General features: G+C 43.4%; 1 protein-coding gene across 4 annotated transcripts in view; it reads left to right on the forward strand.

Annotated features, from left to right (window-relative positions):
• The first annotated feature begins 670 nt into the window (after window positions 1–670).
• The window catches only part of Abhd3 (abhydrolase domain containing 3, phospholipase), a 60698-nt gene continuing 39424 nt past the window's right edge, over window positions 671–21944 (forward strand). For 2 of the 4 annotated variants that reach the window (XM_038330743.1, XM_038330742.1), the window contains exons 1-4: window positions 671–910; window positions 1300–1463; window positions 2622–2804; window positions 19958–20003. In XM_038330743.1, coding sequence (XP_038186671.1) covers window positions 749–910; window positions 1300–1463; window positions 2622–2804; window positions 19958–20003 — 555 coding nt within the window. In that variant the 5' untranslated portion in view covers window positions 671–748. The remainder of the gene's footprint in view (window positions 911–1299; window positions 1464–2621; window positions 2805–19957; window positions 20004–21944) is intronic. The other 2 variants (XM_038330741.2, XM_038330744.1) reach the window with 1 other exon arrangement.

Below are 21944 nucleotides of genomic sequence, written 5' to 3' on the forward strand. Positions count from 1 at the left end.
CCCTTATCTTCACTGTTTCCCTGCTTACGTCTAGTCATCCTTGTTTCAAATGTCTTTAACTATCCTCAGACTTCTGTCACGTTGCCACAAACAAGCCTGAGAGAGCCTCCTTCATAAACACTTTCCTGAGTAATCAGCCCGAACTGCTATATGGATACCTGCGAGTTCACAGAATTCATCAACCACAAGATTGAATCCTATTTCCGGTTCCTGACCTCATCAAGACCCAGTTCTCATCTAATAGCCCTTAGCTGTTTAAAAGATTCACCGGGAGACTGAAAGTTGAGCATGTGCCTGTAATTGATGGGATGTTTTTTCTTTGGATAGTTTTCCTAGGGACGCAAGCCCCGGTTGAATGGAGGATTCTCTCTCTACTTAGCACAAGCTCGCCTTCTGCGTCTACTCTGGAATACGAAACTAGTGCCCGCTTCTCTCCAAACCGCTGCCTCCCGAGCTCCGCCAAGTCTACTTGTTCAAGGTCACGGCGGTAGGTGGCGGCTGGCCGTTTTCTTCAGCAAAAGCTCAATTGCTCCCTCCCGTCTCTCCAGGGACAGGGCAGGTCCGCCGCCACGGGGCGATCCAGCGCGAGTCTGGAAGGTTCGTGGGTGGGGCGGGGCGGGACGGGCCCCGCCTCCCGGGCCGCCGTTGGCTGCTGCCGCGCTCCGCCCCGCAGGCGCCGCTCCGCAACATCGCGGATCCCGGCGCTCAGGCAGGCTGGCCTCCGCTGCAGCTGCGCCGCACTCGCGCCATGCAAAGCCTGGCCATGGACCTGCGGGTGCTGTCCCGGGAGCTGGCGCTCTACCTGGAGCACCAGGTTCGCGTCGGCTTCTTCGGCTCGGGCATGGGCTTGTCGCTGATCCTGGGCTTCAGCGTCGCCTACGCCTGCTACTACCTGAGCAGCATTGCCAAGGTGAGCCGGGGGCGGCGGCGGCGGAGCGTGGCTGGCTCCGGGGCCCCGAGGGCGCGCGGAGACACTAGCAGCCTGCTGAGGTCCAGGGTCCTTCCACCAGGTTCTCCCGGCGTCCCCTTCCCCGGACCGGCCAGCACAACTGCGGTATTTCGGGGAAGACACCGGCGCTCAGTTCGCGTTCCCACCCCTCCTCCCGGGATGCGATTGAGTGCATCTTGGGACTGTTGTGATTGTGGCTTCTGTGCGTCATTCTCCGGGGAGACTGAATCAGAGGGCTCGTGCGCGGCCTGCGGGTGGGAGCACTATAAATCCGCTGGTTGCTGGTTGCTGGTTTATGGCCGCCGTAAACTTTGTTCTGGACCCCTCACCGATGTTGCTTCTCCCCGCAGAAACCCCAGTTAGTGACTGGAGGGGAGAGTTTCAGCCGCTTCCTCCAGGACCACTGTCCGGTGGTGACAGAAACCTATTACCCGACGGTTTGGTGCTGGGAGAGCCGAGGACAGACACTGCTGAGACCTTTCATCACTGCCAAGCCCCTGGTGCAGTACAGGAAGTAAGTGAATGTGTATTTGACCTGTTATCTTCCAAATCACAGGTTTTAATTCCCGCTTCCACTTCTAAGTTAATACATCTGTGGTTAACAAAATAAACTGAAAGTAAAGAAAATAGGAGAATGTGCGCCCACCCACCTACCTCCAGCTGCAGAAAAATACGCCTATGTTGCTCCCGCCTTTTTTCTTTTCTTTTCTTTTTTCCTAATGGGCAGAATGGAAGTCCTAGCTTATTTCTGGGATGTGAGAAGCTCATTGGTTTGGGGGGAGTACTGTTTTCCAATTTGTACTTTCCAATTTGTCCTTGAGGCTCTACAATCGCTTCAGGTTCTGTGTCTCCCCACGAAAGAACTCATAGTAACAAATGCATGGGTTTCTGAAGATAATGTTCTGATGTTGCAGGTGTGGGTGGGGACATATCTAACCAGAGATTTAAATGGTGTCTATTACTAATTTCCCTGAGTCATCTGGTCTTTCTGGAGTTCCTTTTCTCCCTGCCAGCTCAACTATTGGGCCCACAATGCTGTGGGAAATCATTCAAAAAGTAAATTTTGTAGTATTCAGTGAGGGAGGGCCTGCTTAGTTGAGTCAGAGTTGTAGATAGAACAGAGTTGGCTTACCCAGAATGCCCTGTTGGTCTCTGTATTACCTCAATTAATAGGGGTTAAATGTTATGCACTTGAGAGTAATAAAGAAATGAATAATATACTATATGAAAGGCTGTGTGTGTGATACCAAGGATAAATCCAAAGCCTTGTGCATACTAGGCAGGGACTTTCCACACTCCCTTCCAAATATTTGAAGTTCTTTGACATTTATTCTTCTTTAAGTTCATTTAAAAAATAATTTATTGGTTTTTGGACAATTTTGTGCATATATATAATGTATTTTGACCACGTTTATACATATTCACCCTAATTACCCTAATTTATTCCCTTCTGAAGTTCATTTTTTACCTATTACTTTTTATTGGAACTGCTGGAAATATGGTATTAATTTTGGTAATATTTTTGTAATGAAAGAAAGTGACTCATAGATATGTATATGTGGATGTGGTAAGTTATTTTGAGATGACCAGATAATGTCTTATTTATAGAATGAAAACAACAAAATGCAACTTAAAGCACTCCTCAGTAATGCCTTTGAATGGTCATTTTCAGTGAACTCATTAAGACAGCGGATGGAGGCCAGATCTCCCTGGACTGGTCTGATAACAATAACAGCTCATGTTATACGGATGCCAACACCAGACCCACCATCCTGCTGTTGCCTGGCCTCACTGGAACAAGCAAGGAATCCTACATCCTGCACATGATCCAACTCAGTGAAGAATTAGGGTACAGGTACCTATGAAGGATTATTTCCCATTTTTCACTTAATTCTTACTGACATAAATTTTTCAGGCTCAGTGAGCATGGTGGCATAAGCCGTTAATCCCAGCACTAGAAAACAGAGGCAGGGAGATCTCTGTGAGTGCAAGACCAGCTTAATCTTTGTAGAAAGTTCCAGGCCATTAAGGTACATAGAGAGAAACATGCCCTCCCCCACCAAAAAAATTTCCCCAGGTGATGTTGCACACCTTTATTCTTAGCACTCGGGAGGCAGAGGCAGGCGGATCTCTGAGTTTGAGGCCAGCCTGGTCTACAGAGCTAGTTCCAGGACAGTCAAAGCTTCAGAGAAACCCTACCTTAAAAAAAACATACAAACAAAAAAAAAGATTCTTTTCCTTAGATGTATGTTTCAAATATACACACACTCACCCTCCTTCATGCATAAATTAAGCAATCTCCTAAATTATTACTTCACTCTGATTTCTCTTTTGTCTCCATTTCCCATCTGATCACCTACAGGAAATGACTCTTAGCCATACAACAACTTAGGGTAAATGAACAAATGATATTAGAACCACTTGGGCATTGATAGTGTCATTCCCCTCCCCACACTCACCCACACCCAAGAAGTAGTAGACCCCTTAAGAGTGTTCTGCAGAGTAGCCATTCCAAGCTCCTGAGACAGGATACAGAGCGGGCTCTTGGTCACACTTTGAATTCGGGCCTTACCTTTGATGATCTTATTTGCCTGGCTCTGAGCCCAATGTGGAAAATGAGCATTAGCTTGTAGGTCACCCATCCCCTTCCACAGGCCATTGGTTCCTTTTTTTGTCCACCTGAATTTGCAGGTGCACATGGCTGATTGCCAGATGATACCACAGCATGTTTAAACAACCATTATTCAACTTGACCACCAGGTGTAATTTAATTTTTCCAAGTGACTTGGCAGCCTTCCATTTCAGACTCTGCTCTAGAGGCTTAAAGCAAGGCTGCTCTGAAAGGCACTGGTTTTGTGTGTGTGTGTGTGTGTGTGTGTGTGTGTGTGTGTGTGTGCGCGCTGGTCTTCTTTAGCTGATGGTATGACACACTCTGTGACTTGGGTTTAGAGTCGACTCCTTTTTTCTAAACTGAAAATGCTCATTTCTGTGACACTTCAGTATATAGAGGGAAATATCATAACAGAAAATTCTGTTTTAACAAGTTAACTCTGATCTTTTACAGACAAAGCCTATTATGTCCAGAAAATAACATTCTCTCAAAAGCTCAAAGTATTCTTGACTTGGGATTGGCGTAGCAGGAACCCACGGTTATTCCATTTTAAAGACGTCCACTTAGATTGAATTTATTTATTTATTTATTTCTAATTTATATCTAAAGCTTGGTCATGCTAAAAAGGTAGGGGTCCAGAAAGCCACCCCCCAGTTCCAGTTTTGAGACAGGATCTCATGTAGGGCACGCTAATCTCAACATCACTATGTAGCCAAAATGTAGGGAAGGCTTGTCCTGAGAATTATGAGGAGACACAAAGAATCTGAACTTGTACTTTCCTGGGGACCTTGTAAGGAGAAAGCTGTGCCAGTTCATTGTCAGCAGCTTCAAGAGCTGGTCAAGGATGGCCTTGAACTGCTGGTTCTCCTGCTCAACTTCACAGGGTTGTGATCACACAGTTATCAGTACTCTGGGTTCATGAAGTTATGGAGACTTAACACAGGGTCTTATGCACACTAGATTTTGGTGTATTTCAGCCTGAGTGTGATGTGTTCTAGGCTGGATCAGGCTGGCCTTGGCAGGAAGGAAGAGAAAAGAACAAGCTATTGTAAGTAAACTCTTTGGTGACCTTGGGACTTAGTCCCATTTATTTTTAGCTGCCAAGAGTCTCTGGTCTGGCCGAAGAAATGGTTCAGTCATACAGTGCCTGATCAGTAACCATGAGAACCTGAATCTGGATCCTCAGAATTCACATAAAACACTGAGCACAGGACCTGGAGATACGGGTCAGCAGTTCAGAGCACACGCTGCTCTTGCAAAGGATCAGATTGAGTTCCTAGTACTCACGTGGTATCTCACCACTGTCTAGTTCCAGATTCTGTTCTGACTTCATGGACACCAGGCATGCAACGTGATATATGCAAACAAACACTCACACATGTAAAATAAAAATAAATATTTTTTTCTGAAGAAAGCTGGATAGTGTGATATGTGTATCCCCAACACTGGTGATAATGGAGGAGGTCAAGTCCTGAAACGCATAGGCCGCCAGTCCACCCAGATGGTCTACTTAGAGACCCTTCTTTGAAAAACTGAAGCAGACAGTAATTGAGGAAAGACCCTCTACATCCACCTCTTTCTTGTATATACATGCACCCACATGTACCCACCCATACTAACAAGTGCATGTGACACATAAACACACAAACAGAAAGAAATTCTGAGTTTTACAAATAGAGCCTTGAGAGAAACAATTTCAAGTCTTTGACCTAAGTTGGAGAGGCTGTATCCGTTCACTGAACAAACCCTCCAAAGGTCAGCGGTTTAAAACAACCATTCTGCTCAGTCCCAGGGGCTGACAGTTGGGCTAAGGTTGCTAAGTGCATATGTGATTAACTGTCAAGACAGCCACATGCTCGGGGACTCTGGGACCACTCAGCTCTGCTGTCATCATGTATCATCTACCCTCAGACTCACACTGGGCTGCTCTTTCGGTGGAATAAGGTTTACTGAAAGTAAAAATCAAAGTCCTCCAGTGTTACTTCTGTCGTCTACTCCAGGGCAGATGAGATAGTCATCCCAGAGTCCTGAGCAGGGATTGCAGACTCCTACAGAAAGGATGGGTAGTTTCAAGACCACTGAAGTAAAATGTAAACCTGAAAACTTGACTTCTAGAAGGCTGTTCTGAGTCCTGAGGGGTGTGGCTGGAATCTAGCAGGTGACAGGGCTTGAGGAAGGCTCTGGGCTTCAGGGTTCAACATGGACGCTCATGTTGGGACTTAGAGTGATCCCAGAAGTTAACTGAATTGCCCCACCGAACTTCCCTCTCTGACATCAGAGAATTTAGTTGGGGTGTATTTAACTTAACTGCACACACTGGGTCTTTCGAAAATGTTTTTCTTCTTTCAGTTGTGTTCCAGTCTGACAAGAGTAGTAACTGTTTTATAATTTAGAAGCACAAGGCACATCTTACTTGGGGAACATGTGGACATCGTCTTTTACAGCATTTTGTCGACAGAGATGAACATTCCTACGATGCAAAGGAGGCAGCTCCGCTCATTACTTTGTATAACAGAGAGGACTTGGGAGAGGGCCTGAGTTCTGTCAGGGCAGCAGGGAGCTGATGCTGTCTGCTAAGATACTGAGTCTTGAGAGCGATTCTAACTGCAGCCTATAGATGAATGAAAAGGATTTATGTATGGCCAGTGTAAACACAGTATTTTCCACTCACTCAAAATCAATGATTGATGGGAAGGAAACTAGGCCAAAGTTTATGTAAGGTAATTATGTGCAAAGGTATTCTAACTAGGTCAAAGGTAAATAGACTTGGATTGAGAATATTTGACCTGCTTATAGTGACCAGCTTCACAGCACTATGGTTGTAAAATGTCCTCTTGGAGGAGACTGCTGATGAGCCAGATAAATTCTTTCCAATTTTATCAATCTGTTGAGACAAACGTTTCCTAGATATAAGAAAGGTCTCAAGGTTTACAGAAAAACATCCCATGAACACAGGAAAAGGATAGTTCCCTCCAATAACAAAAAGTTCTTTTTTCCTTGAGCCAGGGTCTCACTTTGTAGCCTAGGCTAGCCTAGCACTCAGTATGTTGTCGAGGCTGCCTCAGTTGTCCAAGTGCTACAAGTGATTGATAGGTATTATCACCATGTGCTGCTGCTGCTTCTTCCTCTTCCTCTTCTTCTAAAATTTACTTCTATTTCATGTGAATTTATGTTTTACCTGATGTATGTCTGTGTGAGGGTGTCAGATTCCTAGAAACTGGAGTAATAGATGGTTGTGAGTCACCATGTGGGTTCTGGAAGTCAAATCTGGGTCCTCTGGAAGAGCAGCCAGTGCTGGTAACTGCTGAGCCATCTCTCCAGGTCCCTTGCTGGCTTCTTTAAAAATCTCAATTTAGTCGTTGGCTCAGATGATAAAGATCATTTACCATGCAAGTAATGAGGACCTGAGCTAGAAACCCTCAGGACCATGTTAAAAGCAAACAAAAAGCCAGATGCCACAGGCGTAGCACAGGTATCTGTGGTCCTGTGACTCCTCCCAGGATATGGGAATAGAGACAGGAGAACCCCAGAACAGGAGAGCATGGTCCAGCTAGCCTGGCATGCAAAACAGAAAGAAATGACAGAGAGACCCTGTTTCAAACAGAGTAGGATTTTTGTAGACTGACCTCGAGGCTGCCCTTTGGCATCCACGTGCACACTGTGACACACACAGACTCATGCTCATGCAAACACTTAAAATCTCTGTGACATTTATCCTGGTAGTCTGCTCAAGGGACTGAGACAAGAGGATCACTTGAGTCTAGGAGTTTGGGGCCATTCCTGAGCAACATAATGAAACACTCATCAGGAAAATGAAGTCTTTAATAATAAAAGAAACCTACATGTAGTAGCATAGCCTAATAGGTAGTATTTTATACCTGAATATATAATATCCTAATTTCTTAATTTTTTTCCTTTCTTTGAATTGATTTCTTGGGCTGAAACACCAACAAGGGGGAACAGCGATCCTGACTAGATCTGGACCAGCTTTCTACCTTGGCCTTTTCAGTCATTTGTCATTATGCTCCCCCCAGCTAATATCAAAGAGTGACTTGTCCAGAATTACATAATAACAAGCTTGTTGGAATCTAGGTCAGTCATTAAGTATTTTGTGCTGTGCAGTATCAGAACCTATATTCCCTAGGAAGCTGTGGTCTAGTTGGAGTGACAGCATGTGCAGAAACAGGGAAGTGTGCAGTCTGCAGGCCCAGAATTGGCTGCAAGTGACAGAAAACCCAAACTAACAATGGCCTCAACAAAATTCAAGTTGGCCTAATGGGTATCTTAGTGTTAGAGCACTTGGCTTAGCATATGAGAGGCCCTGGGATGTATCCCCAGCACCAAAGGAAGATAAAATTAAGGCGCAGATGTCTTTGTCGTGAAAGTCCAGGAGACAGTCACAGCTTGTCTGGTGTATATCAGTACCCAGAGCCCCGGCACTGTGCGTGCATGCGTGTATGTGGGTGTGGGTGTGTGTGTATGTGTGTGTGTGTGTCCTGGTTGTTGTTTCTCAGGCACCATCCATGGTTTTTAGTTTAGTTTTGTTGTTTGCTTAGAGCTTGGTAAATAGGCAAGCCTGGCTGACCAGTGACCCCAAGAAGCTGCCTGTCTCTCTCTGTCATACTCCCATACACGAGGGTCACAGGTGTTCTCTACTATGCCTGTCTTTATATGGGACTCTGAACTCCTGCTTGCACAGCCAAGACTTTACCCTCTGAGCCACCTCTCCGGCCTGTCACTGTAGCTCTGAACTCATGCTTGCACAGAGAAGACTTTATCCTTTGAGCCTCCTCTCCGGCCCCATTACTGAAGCTCTAGTACCCACGAAAATAAATGGAGAGTAGAAGACACACTGCCATGCTTTAAGGGTGCACGGCTGAGGACTGAGGGCTCAGTTAGCACTAGTGTGCTCACCTCACCTACGTGAGGCCCTGGATCTGATCCCCAGAAACTTCCCCAACATGATGTCATTTCATCCAATGTCCTCAGAGGAGGCCAGCACAGAAGCTGGGCATACACTTGATAAGTCTGCCCAGAAAGGGGTGGAGGGAAGCTGAGTCAGAAGAAAGGGGGCAGTCTTTTTAATTTTGTTGGGAAATTTTCAGCATTAAGACTTCTGTTTTGAAACATATTTCACTGCTTTTTTTCCTACTTAGAGAAAGCAGTGTTTTTGTGGTTTGGTCTGACAGGACAATGGCCTTTTATTCACTGCAGAACCCACTTGTTGGCTGCAAAGAGAGAGACTCATTTGGGAAATGGTTTAAATAAGGTTAGAATTTGACTGCTTTCAATTGTATCTTTACTTTCTGTTTGGATTTTTTTAGGGGTGTAGTGACCTGTATCACAGGTTTCAATAATATGTCACGTTTCCAGCATCATTAGACATACCTTGGGGCAATCTGTAGATTCCTCCAAAGGAGGAAGAATGAGAAAAACCAAATTAAGAAAGATGGAGCTGTTGAAACAACCGTTTGTTCTGACTGCCTCCTCCATTTTAGATTAGAAACTATTTTAAGTTAGCATCAGAAACTTTTTATCTTGATAATTCACTTTTTGTATAAATAACATTTTTAAGTGTGAAAAATAAGGTAATTTTAACTTATTGTTCTTGAGACTAGCTAGGTTAAACATATTAGAAAACACTGATGAAAAGTTTGGATTGTGTAATGATAGATTAGAAGAATAATTATGGTAGACCCTGACAAGTGGTCCCATTGTTAGATAGTCCGCTGTCAAATACACCTCAGAGATAAAGGTGCATCTTAGTGGCCAACCACCTGCCTAGCATGCCCAAGGTTTTGCTTCCATCTCCAACACACATACACACACAGAGGCTAAAACAAAAGTAACCACAGCCCTCTCAGAGTCAGAGCTCTGTTATGAGAGTTGGCAGCCTGTGTGTAACTAGCTTAGATAAGAAGGGAACAGTGAGCTGGCTCCGGAGGGGCGGGCTCTTTGAGTTGGCTCTGTGGAGTTCAGATCCCAGCTGGGTCACACGCTGCGTGTGCTTCCGGGAACATCTTGTCCTGGTCCCCTTGCTCTTCCACTTCTCTTGCAGAGGTACCTTCCACCTCTTAGAATCGTGAGGCTCATGCCAAGAATAAACATCTAGAAAGTATTGGTCTTGGAGTCTATGGGAGTGAATGAGGGTCATTATCTTGCTTCTGGAAGAGCCTAGTCATTCTAGAAGGACAAGATAGAAGTAAGGTGCATTGGGCAGTCTATTGCCCAAAGAAACCATTCCAAGAAAACCTAGAGTCGTGTGCCTGGCAGGGCAGTGCATAAGCCAAAGGATGTGCCTGGAACTCACAGAGATCAGCCTGCCTCTGCCTCCCGAGTGGGATTAAAAGCGTGCGCCGCCGCCACCACTTGATGTGTTAGAGGGTTCGCTTTCCTCACATGTAGGAAGTGTTTGATACGTTCATCCGTGCAGCCACTGGTTTTAAAAACATTACGTCTAAAAACTAAGCTGTATTCTCCAAGTAGTAACTGACTGTTCTGGTTTTTAAAGCCATGGGCCACTAAGACTTTAACTCCATCAAAGATCACCAGAATTGCTATTTTGTGGCTATTAGTTTTTAGCCTTTAAGGGGAGGGGACAGAGAAGTAGTGAGTCGAATAAAGAGTTCCAAACACAGAAAAAAAATCACCTGCTGTTCTATAGCTAGGGGTGGGGGATGAGTAGTGCAGTTTACAGCAATAGCTTCCATGTCTTATAAAGAACCAGATGTTCCCTGGAAAGGCTGCAACACAAATAAATGGTGAAAGCCAGGAGATGATTACACATTGGATACATATATTGAATTATCATGCAGTATCATCTGCTAATTTGTACAATCATGTCAATTGGAAATGAAAATTTCAAATTAGCTTTGTTGATTGATTGCCAGCAATAGATTCCCCACTATGTACTATACATAATCTTATTTTATATATACCTAATTCCAAGACATGCTTTGTTTAAGCCACGGTCTCATTATGTAGTCCATGCTGTCTTAAGATTCGTCTTACAGCTTACGATGGCCTTGAATTCACCAAGCTACTTTAATGACTTGGTGATAGTTTAATCAAAATTTTACAATTAGTATGTCACAAGATCAAGATTGAACTTCACAAGTTTGCTACAGATAATTGTATGGTTTCTTTTAGGCTGTTTCGCATCTTATTAGTTCTTGAAAAACCCGAACAACTTTTTGATACAAGGTGTTGTGTAGCCCAGGCTGACCTTGACTTCCTCTTTGTAGCTGTTATTGGCCTTGGATTTCTGATACCCCTCACTTTCACCTTCCACATTCTGGCATTATCAGTATGTACCCACCACTCAAACCTCCTTTGATAACTTTTCATACCCTTGATGTGCTCAGTTTATGGCAAGTAACTCTTCAAATGTCTAACAGTTTCTACTTTTTAATTGGAATTTTTAGTCCTTTTATAAATAATGTAATTAATGATATGGTAGATTTAAGGTATACCATTTATAATTCAGTTTCTATTTTTAAAATTCCTATTACTTCCCCTTTCTCTAATATATAAATTTACTTATTATCAAAATTGGAAAGTTTTGGGATGTTAGTTCTTCAATTTTTCTTCATTCTTCCTGTCTTCTCTTTCTTGGAATCTCAATTCCATGTATAGCAGGTTTTTTGGTACTGAGTTTTTTGTTTGTAGACAAGATGTCACTGTGGAGCTCTGACTGGCCTGGAAATTGCTGTGTTGACCAGGATAACCTCACCTTGAACTCCCAGAGATGTGCTGGCAGCCTCTGCCTCCTGAGTCTAGGGAATGTACAGGCACTCCTGCCTTTTTTTATATTAACCAACTACTGATGTCCCGTTTGTTATGATCGAGGGAAATGAACTTGGCTTTGTGCTTGCTAAACTTAGCTATATCCTTAGCCTCTTGGAATTTTCATTTTTAAAATATTTATTCATCTTTGTTTTGTATGAATGTCCATGCACAGTGTGTGTGCCTAATACCTGAGGAGGCCAGAAGATGGCTTCAGATATCCCAGTACAGACCGCTGTATATCTTCTGAAAGAGTAGCCAGGGCTGTTGACTGCTGAGCCATTTCTCCAGCCTCAGGAACTTCCGTTTTTGTAGGTGCTGTTCCTTTGCTGGGATTTTCTTTTTCAATTCCTCTCTCTCTCTCTCTCTCTCTCTCTCTCTCTCTCACACACACACACACACACACACACTCCCAAGTCTTCTATGTTTGCTTTAATTCTACCATCTGGACCACACGAGAACTGTTGTCTTATTTCTTGAGTGTGGGTTATTTTTTTTCTCATTTTTTCATGGTTCACTAATTTTGAGTTGTGTTGTAGATGGTCCATTTTAAAAATTCTGGGTGCTGAGCTGTGCAGTAGTGGCACAGACCTTTAATACCAGCACTTGGGAGACAGAGACAGGCAGTTCTCTGTGAGTTTGAGACCAGCCTGCTCTATAGAGTGAGTTCCAGGACAGCTAGGGCTACATAGAGAAACCCTGTCTAAGAAAAAGAAAATTAAAAGGCTGGATTCTGTTATATTTTCCTGGATAATACTGATTTTCTTTATTAGCAAGCAGGTTGGCTAAACTCAGAGTTCAACTCTGTATCATCTATGATGAACAGCCACTAATATGTCTAGTTGACAGCCTTGAAGTTGCTGCTTAGAACCTGCCAGGCAGTGGGCAGGAACAGGGGAGTAATGTGGAGATTGAGGCCCAGTTTTCATCTAGAATTTAGAGCTCTTTTCTATTTCCAGCCATAATAGTTGTTTCAGACTTTATACCCTTCATGATCATAAGATGAAGTATTTCTGCTGGATTTTTGACTGTACTAAAAATACCAACTACTGCTACTCATCACAAAACTAAACAGGGAGCTCCCACCCCCCAAGTGCTGATTTATTCTCTCTATGTCAACTTGGATTTCAATTTCTGCCTACTCTGCTGCTGTTCTCTACCTGCTTCCTAGTTGTGAAAGTTTACAGCCCCTATTCTATGGCAGGGTTAGCCTGATAAGCTCCGCCCTGACGGTGCTGGAACCAGAGCCCTTGTCATTGTCTCTAACCTTGGAGCTCAGTACCTAGAGAGATGGCTCAGCAGTTAAGAACACTTGCTGCCTTTGCAGACGACCTGAGTTCAGTTCCCATACCTGTGTCAACAGCTTACAATGGCTTATAGCTCCAGATCTATGAGATCTGATTCCCATTTCCTGGCCTCCTTAGGTACCAGCACACACAGAGAGACACCCACATGCCCATTTATTACCCTTTAGATCACTGTGTTAGTCACTTTTCAGTTGCTGTGAGGAGACACAAATGACCAAGCAACTTGGAAAGAAAGCATTTAATTGGTGGCCTGCCTTCAGTTTCTGAGAGTTAGTTCATGATCATGGTATAAAGCATGGCAGTTGGCAGGTAGGCGTGGTGCTGGAGCAGTGGCTGAGAGCTCACATCTGATCCACAAGCTCATGCCTCCTAATCCTTTCCAACAGTTCCAGCAACTGGGGCCCAAACATTTAAAACATATGCACACATAGGACCATTCTCATCCCAACCACCACAGTAGCCTTGTTTCAGCCAAGAGCAGCTTCCTTCTCTGAGCCTTAGGACAGCGTATGTCGTCCTCTTGCCTTGTGTCTATTCCACTTGTCCTGTTAGTTCGGCCCATGCTGAACCCATAGAGCTTTCCTTTCTGTGCCACTCACCGGGCATTGAACCCTCTTGTGCTGTGTCATCAGCTGAAAATACAGCTCCTGGCCTTTAATGGAACTGAAGGTATTCCCTGGAGGATGTTTGTGTGTTGTTGTTTTGTTTCTCTCTTAGCTCTTACAGGCTTTGATTTGCTTTTTAGTTCAGTAGGTTCTGTTTGATGAGGATTCTGAATGAATGGGTCTTTCTAATATTAGTAGTAGTGCAAAGTGTGCAGACATGCCCGTCAGGGTGGTGAGCAGTCACAGTGCCTGCTTATCGGTGGCCCTGAAAGACCAGCTCTCAAGGCTACTCCAAGGGTTTGAAGAAAAGCTCCACAGCATAGCGAAACTGAACTTGAGATTTTTCTGAGAAGTACAGAATAAATTCAAACACGTGCTGTTAGGGTCATGGTCTTTATTTTTCTGTCTATTTTTTGTCTTCTAATTTTCTTCTAAGCTCTAATTCTTTTGAGTTTTCCTTTGTTTCAATTCTCTTTTCCAATTCTCTCTTACTTCTTTGTTCACCTGCCTTAAAATACATGTTTGACAGGAGGCTTGAGGCAATGAGAAAAAAGTTAAAAGAGTTGCAGCTCATTGGTCATAGCACATTCCTTGGGTAAACAGTAAGGACAGAGCCACTTACCATGGCAATGCAAGGTTTCAAGGTTCCTGGTATCTGCGACAAGAAGCTGGGGGCACAGTGCCTGGTGAGACAAGCTGCAAGACAGGTCTTTATCAGCTAGACTTGGTAAATGAAGAATTGGCATGATTTTTTAGGTTGCTTTGTTCTAATAACCTTGGTTTAACGTCTGTAACCCTGACCTTGTGCATGTCTGCAAAGTTTTTAACTTATGATCCATATACAGAAACATTCCGTCCAGTTTGAACTTGCTCTGAGGTAAAAGTGAGCTAATTGTGTGTAGTTTGAGTAAAGGAACAAAGCAGGCTGTTAAGTGTCTTACAGTCCTTGTGGGACAGTAGATCTAGCTAGGAAGCATATCCTAGTATATTTTCTATATTTCAAAATTACACAGCTTAATGAGAAGTCATCTTCCTGACCACCCATGGATATATGTGCCCATAAGATTGAGATGCAATCATGAGATTACATATACACATCACCTGAGATTACACACTGCAATGCAGATGCTGGGGAGACACCGTAGTTGCTTTTGCACATGTGTAATTACAGACAGGAGCAACAGTTTCCAGAGCCTTGGCTGAACAGAGAACCATTGCTCTGTAGGGCGAGCACTAGTAGTCAGCTGCGTCAGCTCCAGGGCAGTGGCAGTGGCAGCTGATTCTGAAGGTTGCTCTCACTCGACCCCTTTCTAATTGCTGTTTCTACTTTTATATTTTATCATTATATTTTAGTTTTTTGTTTTGTGAGGAAAGGGGCAAATGTTCATCAGGTGTGCATGGAGGTCAGAGGACAGTCTGTGGATATTGATTCTCTCCTTCTACCACATGGTTCCTAGGGGTCAAATTCAGGATTATCAGACCTGGCAGCACACACTGAAGCCTTCTGTGTTCCTCTTTCTCAACTGTGAGTCTGCAGTCATCAATACCAGGGGAAAGTAGCTTCCTTCCTTATCCTTTACAGTCAGCAGGATCATACACACAGTTTCAGTCTCAGCACTCAGGAGGCAGAGGCAGGCAGATCTCAAGTTCAAGGCCAGCCTGGTCTACTGAGGGAGTTCCACTACGTCCAAGGCTACACAGAGAAACCCTGTATATTTGCAAGTCATGTGAAATTTTGGTTAATGTGTTCTCTTTTTGCAGAACATTCTTCCTACCAGATTTCTTTTTAAGGTTCATTTTTTTTCAATTATGCATCTGTATACATGGAGGCCAAAGACCATCATGTCCACTGAGCTGGAGTTGCAGGCTGTTGTGACCTGCCTGACGTGGGTGCCAGGGGCTAAGCTCAAGTCCTCTGCACAGGCACCGTGAGCTCTTCACAGTTAACCACTGAGGTTAACTTCTGAATTAGCTATATTTCCATTGCTGTAATAAAACATTTTGACCAAGATAATTTATAAAAGAAAGCTTTCAATTTAAAGAGTTTCAGAAGATTAGAGTCCATGGTGGTGGAGCAAAGGCATGGCAGCAAGAACAGCTGAGAGCTCACAGCTTAAAACCACAGACAGGAGGCAGAGAGCACACTGGGAATTGTTGCAGAACATTTGTTTATATTGCAAAGATGTGTCTGCCTAAGGCGCTTTCTGATTGGATTAATAAAGAGCTAAATGTCCAATAGCTAGACAGGAGAGACAAGGCAGGACTTTCTGGCACAGAGAGAACTGAGAGGAAGAATCTAGGTGCCGAGTTTCACCAGCAGACTCAGAGCAAATTGAATGTACTGTGCTAAGAAGTAACCAAGCCACATGGCAGAAAGTAGATTTTTAAAAAATGAGTTAATTAAGTTATAAGAGCTAACTGAGAAAAAGCCTAAGCTAGTGCCAAGTTTTTATATTTAATAATAGTCTCTGGCTTATTATTTGTGGGCTGTTGGTCCAAAGACAGTCTGACAAGAAAGCTTGCTACAGAGAATAGCATGAGTCTTCTAAAACCTCAGTCTCACCCACAGTGACATGCCTCTTCTGACAAGGTCACACCTCCTGATCCTTCCCAAAGATTTCTACCAACTAGGGATCAAATATTCAAACGTATGAAGCTATGGGGGTCTTTCTCCTTCAGACAGAGAGATACCACCCGTCTGCCCTCTTCATACCATATGTGTTCATTTGTTATGTCTTCTCGTTGTTTCTGTTCTCACTGAGAATAAAAAGTTCAGCAGTTAAAGATGAAGGAAGACCATTTAGCAGTCCCATTTTTATGTATACACCATTTAAAGTCATTTGGAGAAATGGAAAAAATTGTTTGGAGAATGCTAATTTAGCTGGTGGCTTGTCTCCACCTCTCACCAGCTGGTGGAAGAGACGGCAACTTGACTGGGTAGTTTCCTCGTTCCTTCTTACCCTTCTGCCCACATCCAAACTAGAAGGAGACATCTGTGACAGAGACGTAGAGGTCGAATCAGGAGCCCCGAGCTGTGATCCACTTTCTGTGGTGCCCTGGGGAAAAGCACACAAACCCAGTCTGCAGCTCGGAGGACAGTCCCAGGTGGATAGGCTGCTTTTGCATGCATTTGCAAACCATCTCTTTCTCCCCCCTCTCCAGCTTTGTGGCCTTCTCACACTGCAGTCATATGACCTCTTACTTCAGAAGCCCTTCCACTCTGTCCTTAAAGTTTCCTCCCTAAAGCGATTCTTACTTAACTAGGAGCTTCAGGTGCCTGGTTACACGCGCAGCTTAGGTACTTGTAAAAGTGAGTCTTAGTGGCCGACTTACATTTCATTTATATCGAATCTGTCTTACTATTCTTTTTGGTGGGAGAGGGAGGCAGAAGAAAGCCAGGTATAGTGGAATGTTCTCTCAGTCCAACTAGTCAGGAAGCTGAGGCGAAGGGTGACTTCCAGCCGAGTTTAGGACAAGCCTGGGAAAGGTATCCCATCTCTCTTATTTTTAAGATTTATTTATTTATTATGTATACAGTGTTCTGTCTGAATGTATACCTGCACTACAGGCCAGAAGAGGGTACCAGATCTCATTACAGATAGTTGTGAGCCGCCTTGTGGGTGCTGGGAATTACAGCAGCCAGTGCTCTTAAACTCTGAGCCATCTCTCCAGTCCGGAGATCCTATCTTTTTAAACAAAAGGACGGCAATCAGTGGAGAAAGTCTTACTGTGTAGCCTAGTTGGCTGGCCTGGAACTCTGTGTAACCAGGCTGGCCTCTGCTGTCCAAGTGCTAGGATTAATGCCTTGTGCCACCACATTTAGCTGTGATGTAATATTTCTGTGTTTTCTAGTGGATGCACATGTGCATGTGGTGCATGAACACATTTGTGCACATGTGTATGGAGGCTCGGTTACTATTCACCTTGTTCTTTGAGACAAGAGTTTCCCGCTTACCTGAGCCTCAGGCCAGCAGACCCTGAGAACTCCTGTCTGTGCCTTCATAGTGCTGGGCTTACAAGTGCTTCATTCACTGATTGTCTGCTTGGCATGGGTTTTACTAGACTAAGCCATCTCCTTAGCCTGATTTCTAAGATTTTTAAGTTGTTTATTTCCTTTTAGCTAGATCTAAAAATTCTATAGATGGCACTTCAGACACCAAAACCAATGACAGAATGAACAAGTTAATAAGCAGATCTAGTCCACTGCCTACAATGGAGGTGGTATGCCTTGAACCTTAGCACCCTTAAAGGCAAGTCAGAATTGAGCATGCCCTATAGGGCTAACAGCTCACCTTTGCTCTGAACCCGCACAATGATCACAGAACCCCAAAAGAAGAAACTGGGAATTTACACGGGCTTGATTGCATAGGTAAATGGACAAAAACAAAATGAATTTTAATTGGCATTTTATATACACTCACTAACTCCATAAGAACCTATATAGGTATGAGTCAAAATTTTGTCCAATAATTGTAGTACATATTATATATGTGTATATTAATTAGCACATAATATATGTAAATAATTGTCAACTGAAAGTTAAATGAGAGTTAAATATTTTAACACTAAATAGTAGTATATTGGTGTCCATTCTACCATACCAGGTGTTTGTAGCACTACCAGGGGGAATGTTTTTCCCACTTATAAAATTCTGGTCTTGAGAGTAGTAAGACGGCTAAGTGGGTAAATGTGCTTGATACCAAGCCTGATGATGCGATATCCATTCCCAGGACCCATGGCAGAAGAAAAGAACAGATTTGTCCTTTAATGCCCATACTTATACCATGGTAACTGCACACCCACATTTTTTTTTGTGTGTGTGTGTGTGTGTGTGTGTGTGTGTGTGTGTGTGTAAACAAATAAGATGTTTAAAAAAAATTAAAGACCTAGAGAGATGACTCAGCAGTTAAGAGTACTTGTTGCTCTGGCCGGGGACCAGAGTTCCGTTCCCAGCACCCACATGGTGGTTCACACCACTGACCCAGGGAATCTGATTCCCTTTCCTCGCCTCCAAAGGCGCCCACACTCATATGTACATTCCCACACAGATAAGTAGCGTCTTAGGGCTTCTTTGCTGTGAAGAAACACCATGACCACCGCAACTTTTATAAAGGAAAACATTTAACTGGGATGGGTTTAGTCCATTATCATCATGGTGGGAAGCAAGGCAACAAACATGTAGGCAGACATGACACTAGAGAAGGATCTGAGAGTTCTCACGTCTTGACTCACAGGCAGCCATAAGTAGACTGTCTCACAGGGCATGGCCTGAGCATGCATGAGACCTCAAAGCCCACCCCCACAGGGACACACTTCCTCCAACAAGACCACACCCATTCCAACAAGGCCGTACCTCCTAATAGTGCCACACCCTTTGGGGGCCATTTTTCTTCAAACCACCACAAATAGTCATACAAATAATTAAAAATGAAGTAAATATTTGTTTAAGACAGGATCTCACTATGTAGCTCTGGCTGTCCTCGAATTCATAACGTCCTGCCTCCCAAATACTAGGATTAAAGGCGTGCACCACCATACTCTGCTAAAATAAATTTTTTTCTTTAATTCTGGTTTCTGTGTTTGCTGAACCCTGAGGAATAAGAGTTGCTCTCTAATGTTTGGAGAGACTCAATGTAAATAAGACATTTGAAGCAAAAACATAAGTTTGACTGAAAATTTTTCTGAAAATGCTTATCAGAGACATATATATGTATAGAAAATGTTGAAAAGTGCACACTTTTTAGCAGGAAAAAGTAAAAACTTTCTAATTGAGCTCACATACAGAATTTTTTAACTCTTTAGGACAGTTGATTATTGCTCAGTGGTTAGAGTGTTTGCTAGCATACATCTGACCCTAGGTTTAGAGACAACTGTTAAACATTTTTGGACTACTAATATGCTACTGCTTGGTGTTAAAATATTAAATTATTACAGGCATTTTTAATTGCATTTAGTGTGTGTGTGTGCTCAGAGGACAACTTGCAAGAGGCAGTTCGCTTTTTAAAACTTTTGGGTCATGTGACTGAACTCAAGTCAGGCGTGGCAACAAGTGCCTTTACCAGCCAAGCTATCTCAAAGTCCCTAAAAACAGATTTTTTTTTTTTTTCAGTTCATTGGTTTGGCAGATATTTGAAACAGGGTCTCCATCTCTCCCAGGCTGGTTTTTTTTTTTTTAAATATTTATTTATTTATTATGTATACAATATTCTGTCAGTGTGTGTGCCTGCAGGCCAGAAGAGGGCACCAGACCTCATTACAGATGGATGTGAGCCACCATGTGGTTGCCGGGAATTGAACTCAGGACCTTTGGAAGAGCAGGCAGTGCTCTTAACCGCTGAGCCATTTCTCCAGCCCCTCCCAGGCTGGTTTTGAGATGAGGTTTCCATCTCTCCCAAGCCAGTCTCAAGTTTTGTACTGCTACATAGATAAAAATGGCCTTGCGCTTCTGATCCTCCTGCCTCTACTTCCCCAGGTGCTGGCATTGTAGGCTTGCAGCACCCTAATCATCATATGCAGTGCTAGAGTTTGAACCCAGGGTTCCATGTGTGCGAGGCAAGCACTCTACCTACTGAGCTACTCCCTGGTCCCGCTTTTTTTACTCTTTGACAGCTGTAGGACAGTGCCAATAAGATGATCTCAGCAGCGCATCACTAGGAAGGACTGTGTGGACAAATAACAAAATTGCTTTCCTCATTTTTAGGTGTGTGGTTTTTAATAACAGAGGAGTGGCAGGAGAGAATCTCCTGGTAAGTAAATTTAAAAAGACAAATCACAATTTGAAAAAGAATAATTTCCTGTTTTATAATGAAAAGCACATTATATTTTATTGAAACTAATTTAGCAGTTAACATAAGATCATAGTAGGAAAAGCTTTCCAGCTCAAATTAGTATACTTTATAGTTCTTTTATTTGCTTGTATATGTATGTGTTGGTATGTGTACAGATACCTTGGAGCTAGAGTTATATGCACTTGTGAGTCATTTCATGTATGTGTTAGTATGTGTATAGATACCCTGGAGCTGGAGTTATATGCACTTGTGAGTCGTTTCATGTATGTGTTAGTATGTGTATAGATACCCTGGAGCTGGAGTTATATGCACTTGTGAGTCGTTTCATGTATGTGTTAGTATGTGTATAGATACCCTGGAGCTGGAGTTATATGCACTTGTGAGTCGTTTCATGTATGTGTTAGTATGTGTATAGATACCCTGGAGCTGGAGTTATATGCACTTGTGAGTCATTTCGTGAGCTCTGGGAACTGAACTGGGGCTTTCCAGGAGAGCAGGATGTTCTCTCAACCGCTGAGCTGTCTCCCAGTCACCAACACTCTTATTTCATAATGATGTTCATATTGACTATATGCTAACACCAGGAGATATTAATGTATAGCTTTTATGCCTTTGTTTGTTTGATTTTGATTTTTTGAGATGGTTTCTCTGCAGTGTCCTGGCTGCCCTAGAACTCACTCTGTAGATGAGGCTGGCTTCAAACTTAGAGATCTATCTGCCTCTCCCTCACGAGCACTAGGATTAAAGGTGTGCACCACTACCACCCAGCTATGCCTATCATTTTAATGCAAAATACATTTTCTTTAAAAATTAACCAGTATAGTCTATAGATAAAGCTAAGTGGTTAGAGTTCTCGCCAAGCATGTGTGAAGTAGACTCAGTCCCAGTGCCATGTGGTCAGGGAGGATTTTAGTTACTGTTCTATTGCTGTGAAGGGAAGCCATGGCCAGGACAACTTATAAAAGAAAGCATTGAATTGGAACTATGCTAACTGTTTCATAGGGTGAGTACATGGCCATCATGGTAAAAAGCATGGCAGCACGCAGACATCAGTAGCTCTGAGAACTTACTTCTGATCCATAGGCAACAGGCAAAGAAACGAAGTCTGCACCTGGTGTGAAGCCCACCCCTGGAGATACACCTCTTCAGATAAGGGCACACCTTCAAATCCTTCCCAGAACAGTTCCACCTACTAGGGTCCAAGCGTTCAAATATATGAGTCAGTGGAGGCCATTCTTAGACAAACCACCTCAAACAACAAAAATAGTGTGGTAATACGTGTTTTTCTGTTATAAAAAAAAGATTTAGGCAGGCAGTGGTAGTGCACAGCTTTAATCTCAGCACCAGGGAGGCAGAGGCAGGTGGATCTCTGTGAGTTTGAGGCCAGCCTGATCTACATGGTGAGTTCCAGGACAGCCAGGGCTACACAGGTGAAACCCTGTCTCGAAAAACAAAACAAAAAACTGTTGCAAGAGGAGACCACTTGTTTTCCGGCCACCTGGCAGCTCAGACCCAAAAATAATCACACAGAAACTGAATTAATTAAATCACTGCTTGGCCCATAAGCTCTAACTCCTATTGGCTGACTCTTACATATTAATTTAACCCATTTCTAGTAATCTGTGTATCACCACATGGCTGTGGCTTACGGGGTAAAGTTCCAGTATCTGTCTCCAGCGGGGCTACATGGATTCTCCTGACTCTGCCTCCTTTCTCCCAGCATTCAGCTTAGTTTTCCCCAGCTACCTAAGTTCTGCCCTATCAATAGGCCAAGGCAGTTTATTCACTAATGATAATCACAGCATACAGAGGAAAATCCCACATTGATGGAGGAGAGTTATCTGTCTATGTTACTTTCATTGGTTAATTAATAAAGAAAACTGCCTTGGCCCTTTAAGC

This window comes from Arvicola amphibius, chromosome 5, assembly GCF_903992535.2.
Source record: "Arvicola amphibius chromosome 5, mArvAmp1.2, whole genome shotgun sequence".
Classification (NCBI taxonomy): domain Eukaryota; kingdom Metazoa; phylum Chordata; class Mammalia; order Rodentia; family Cricetidae; genus Arvicola; species Arvicola amphibius.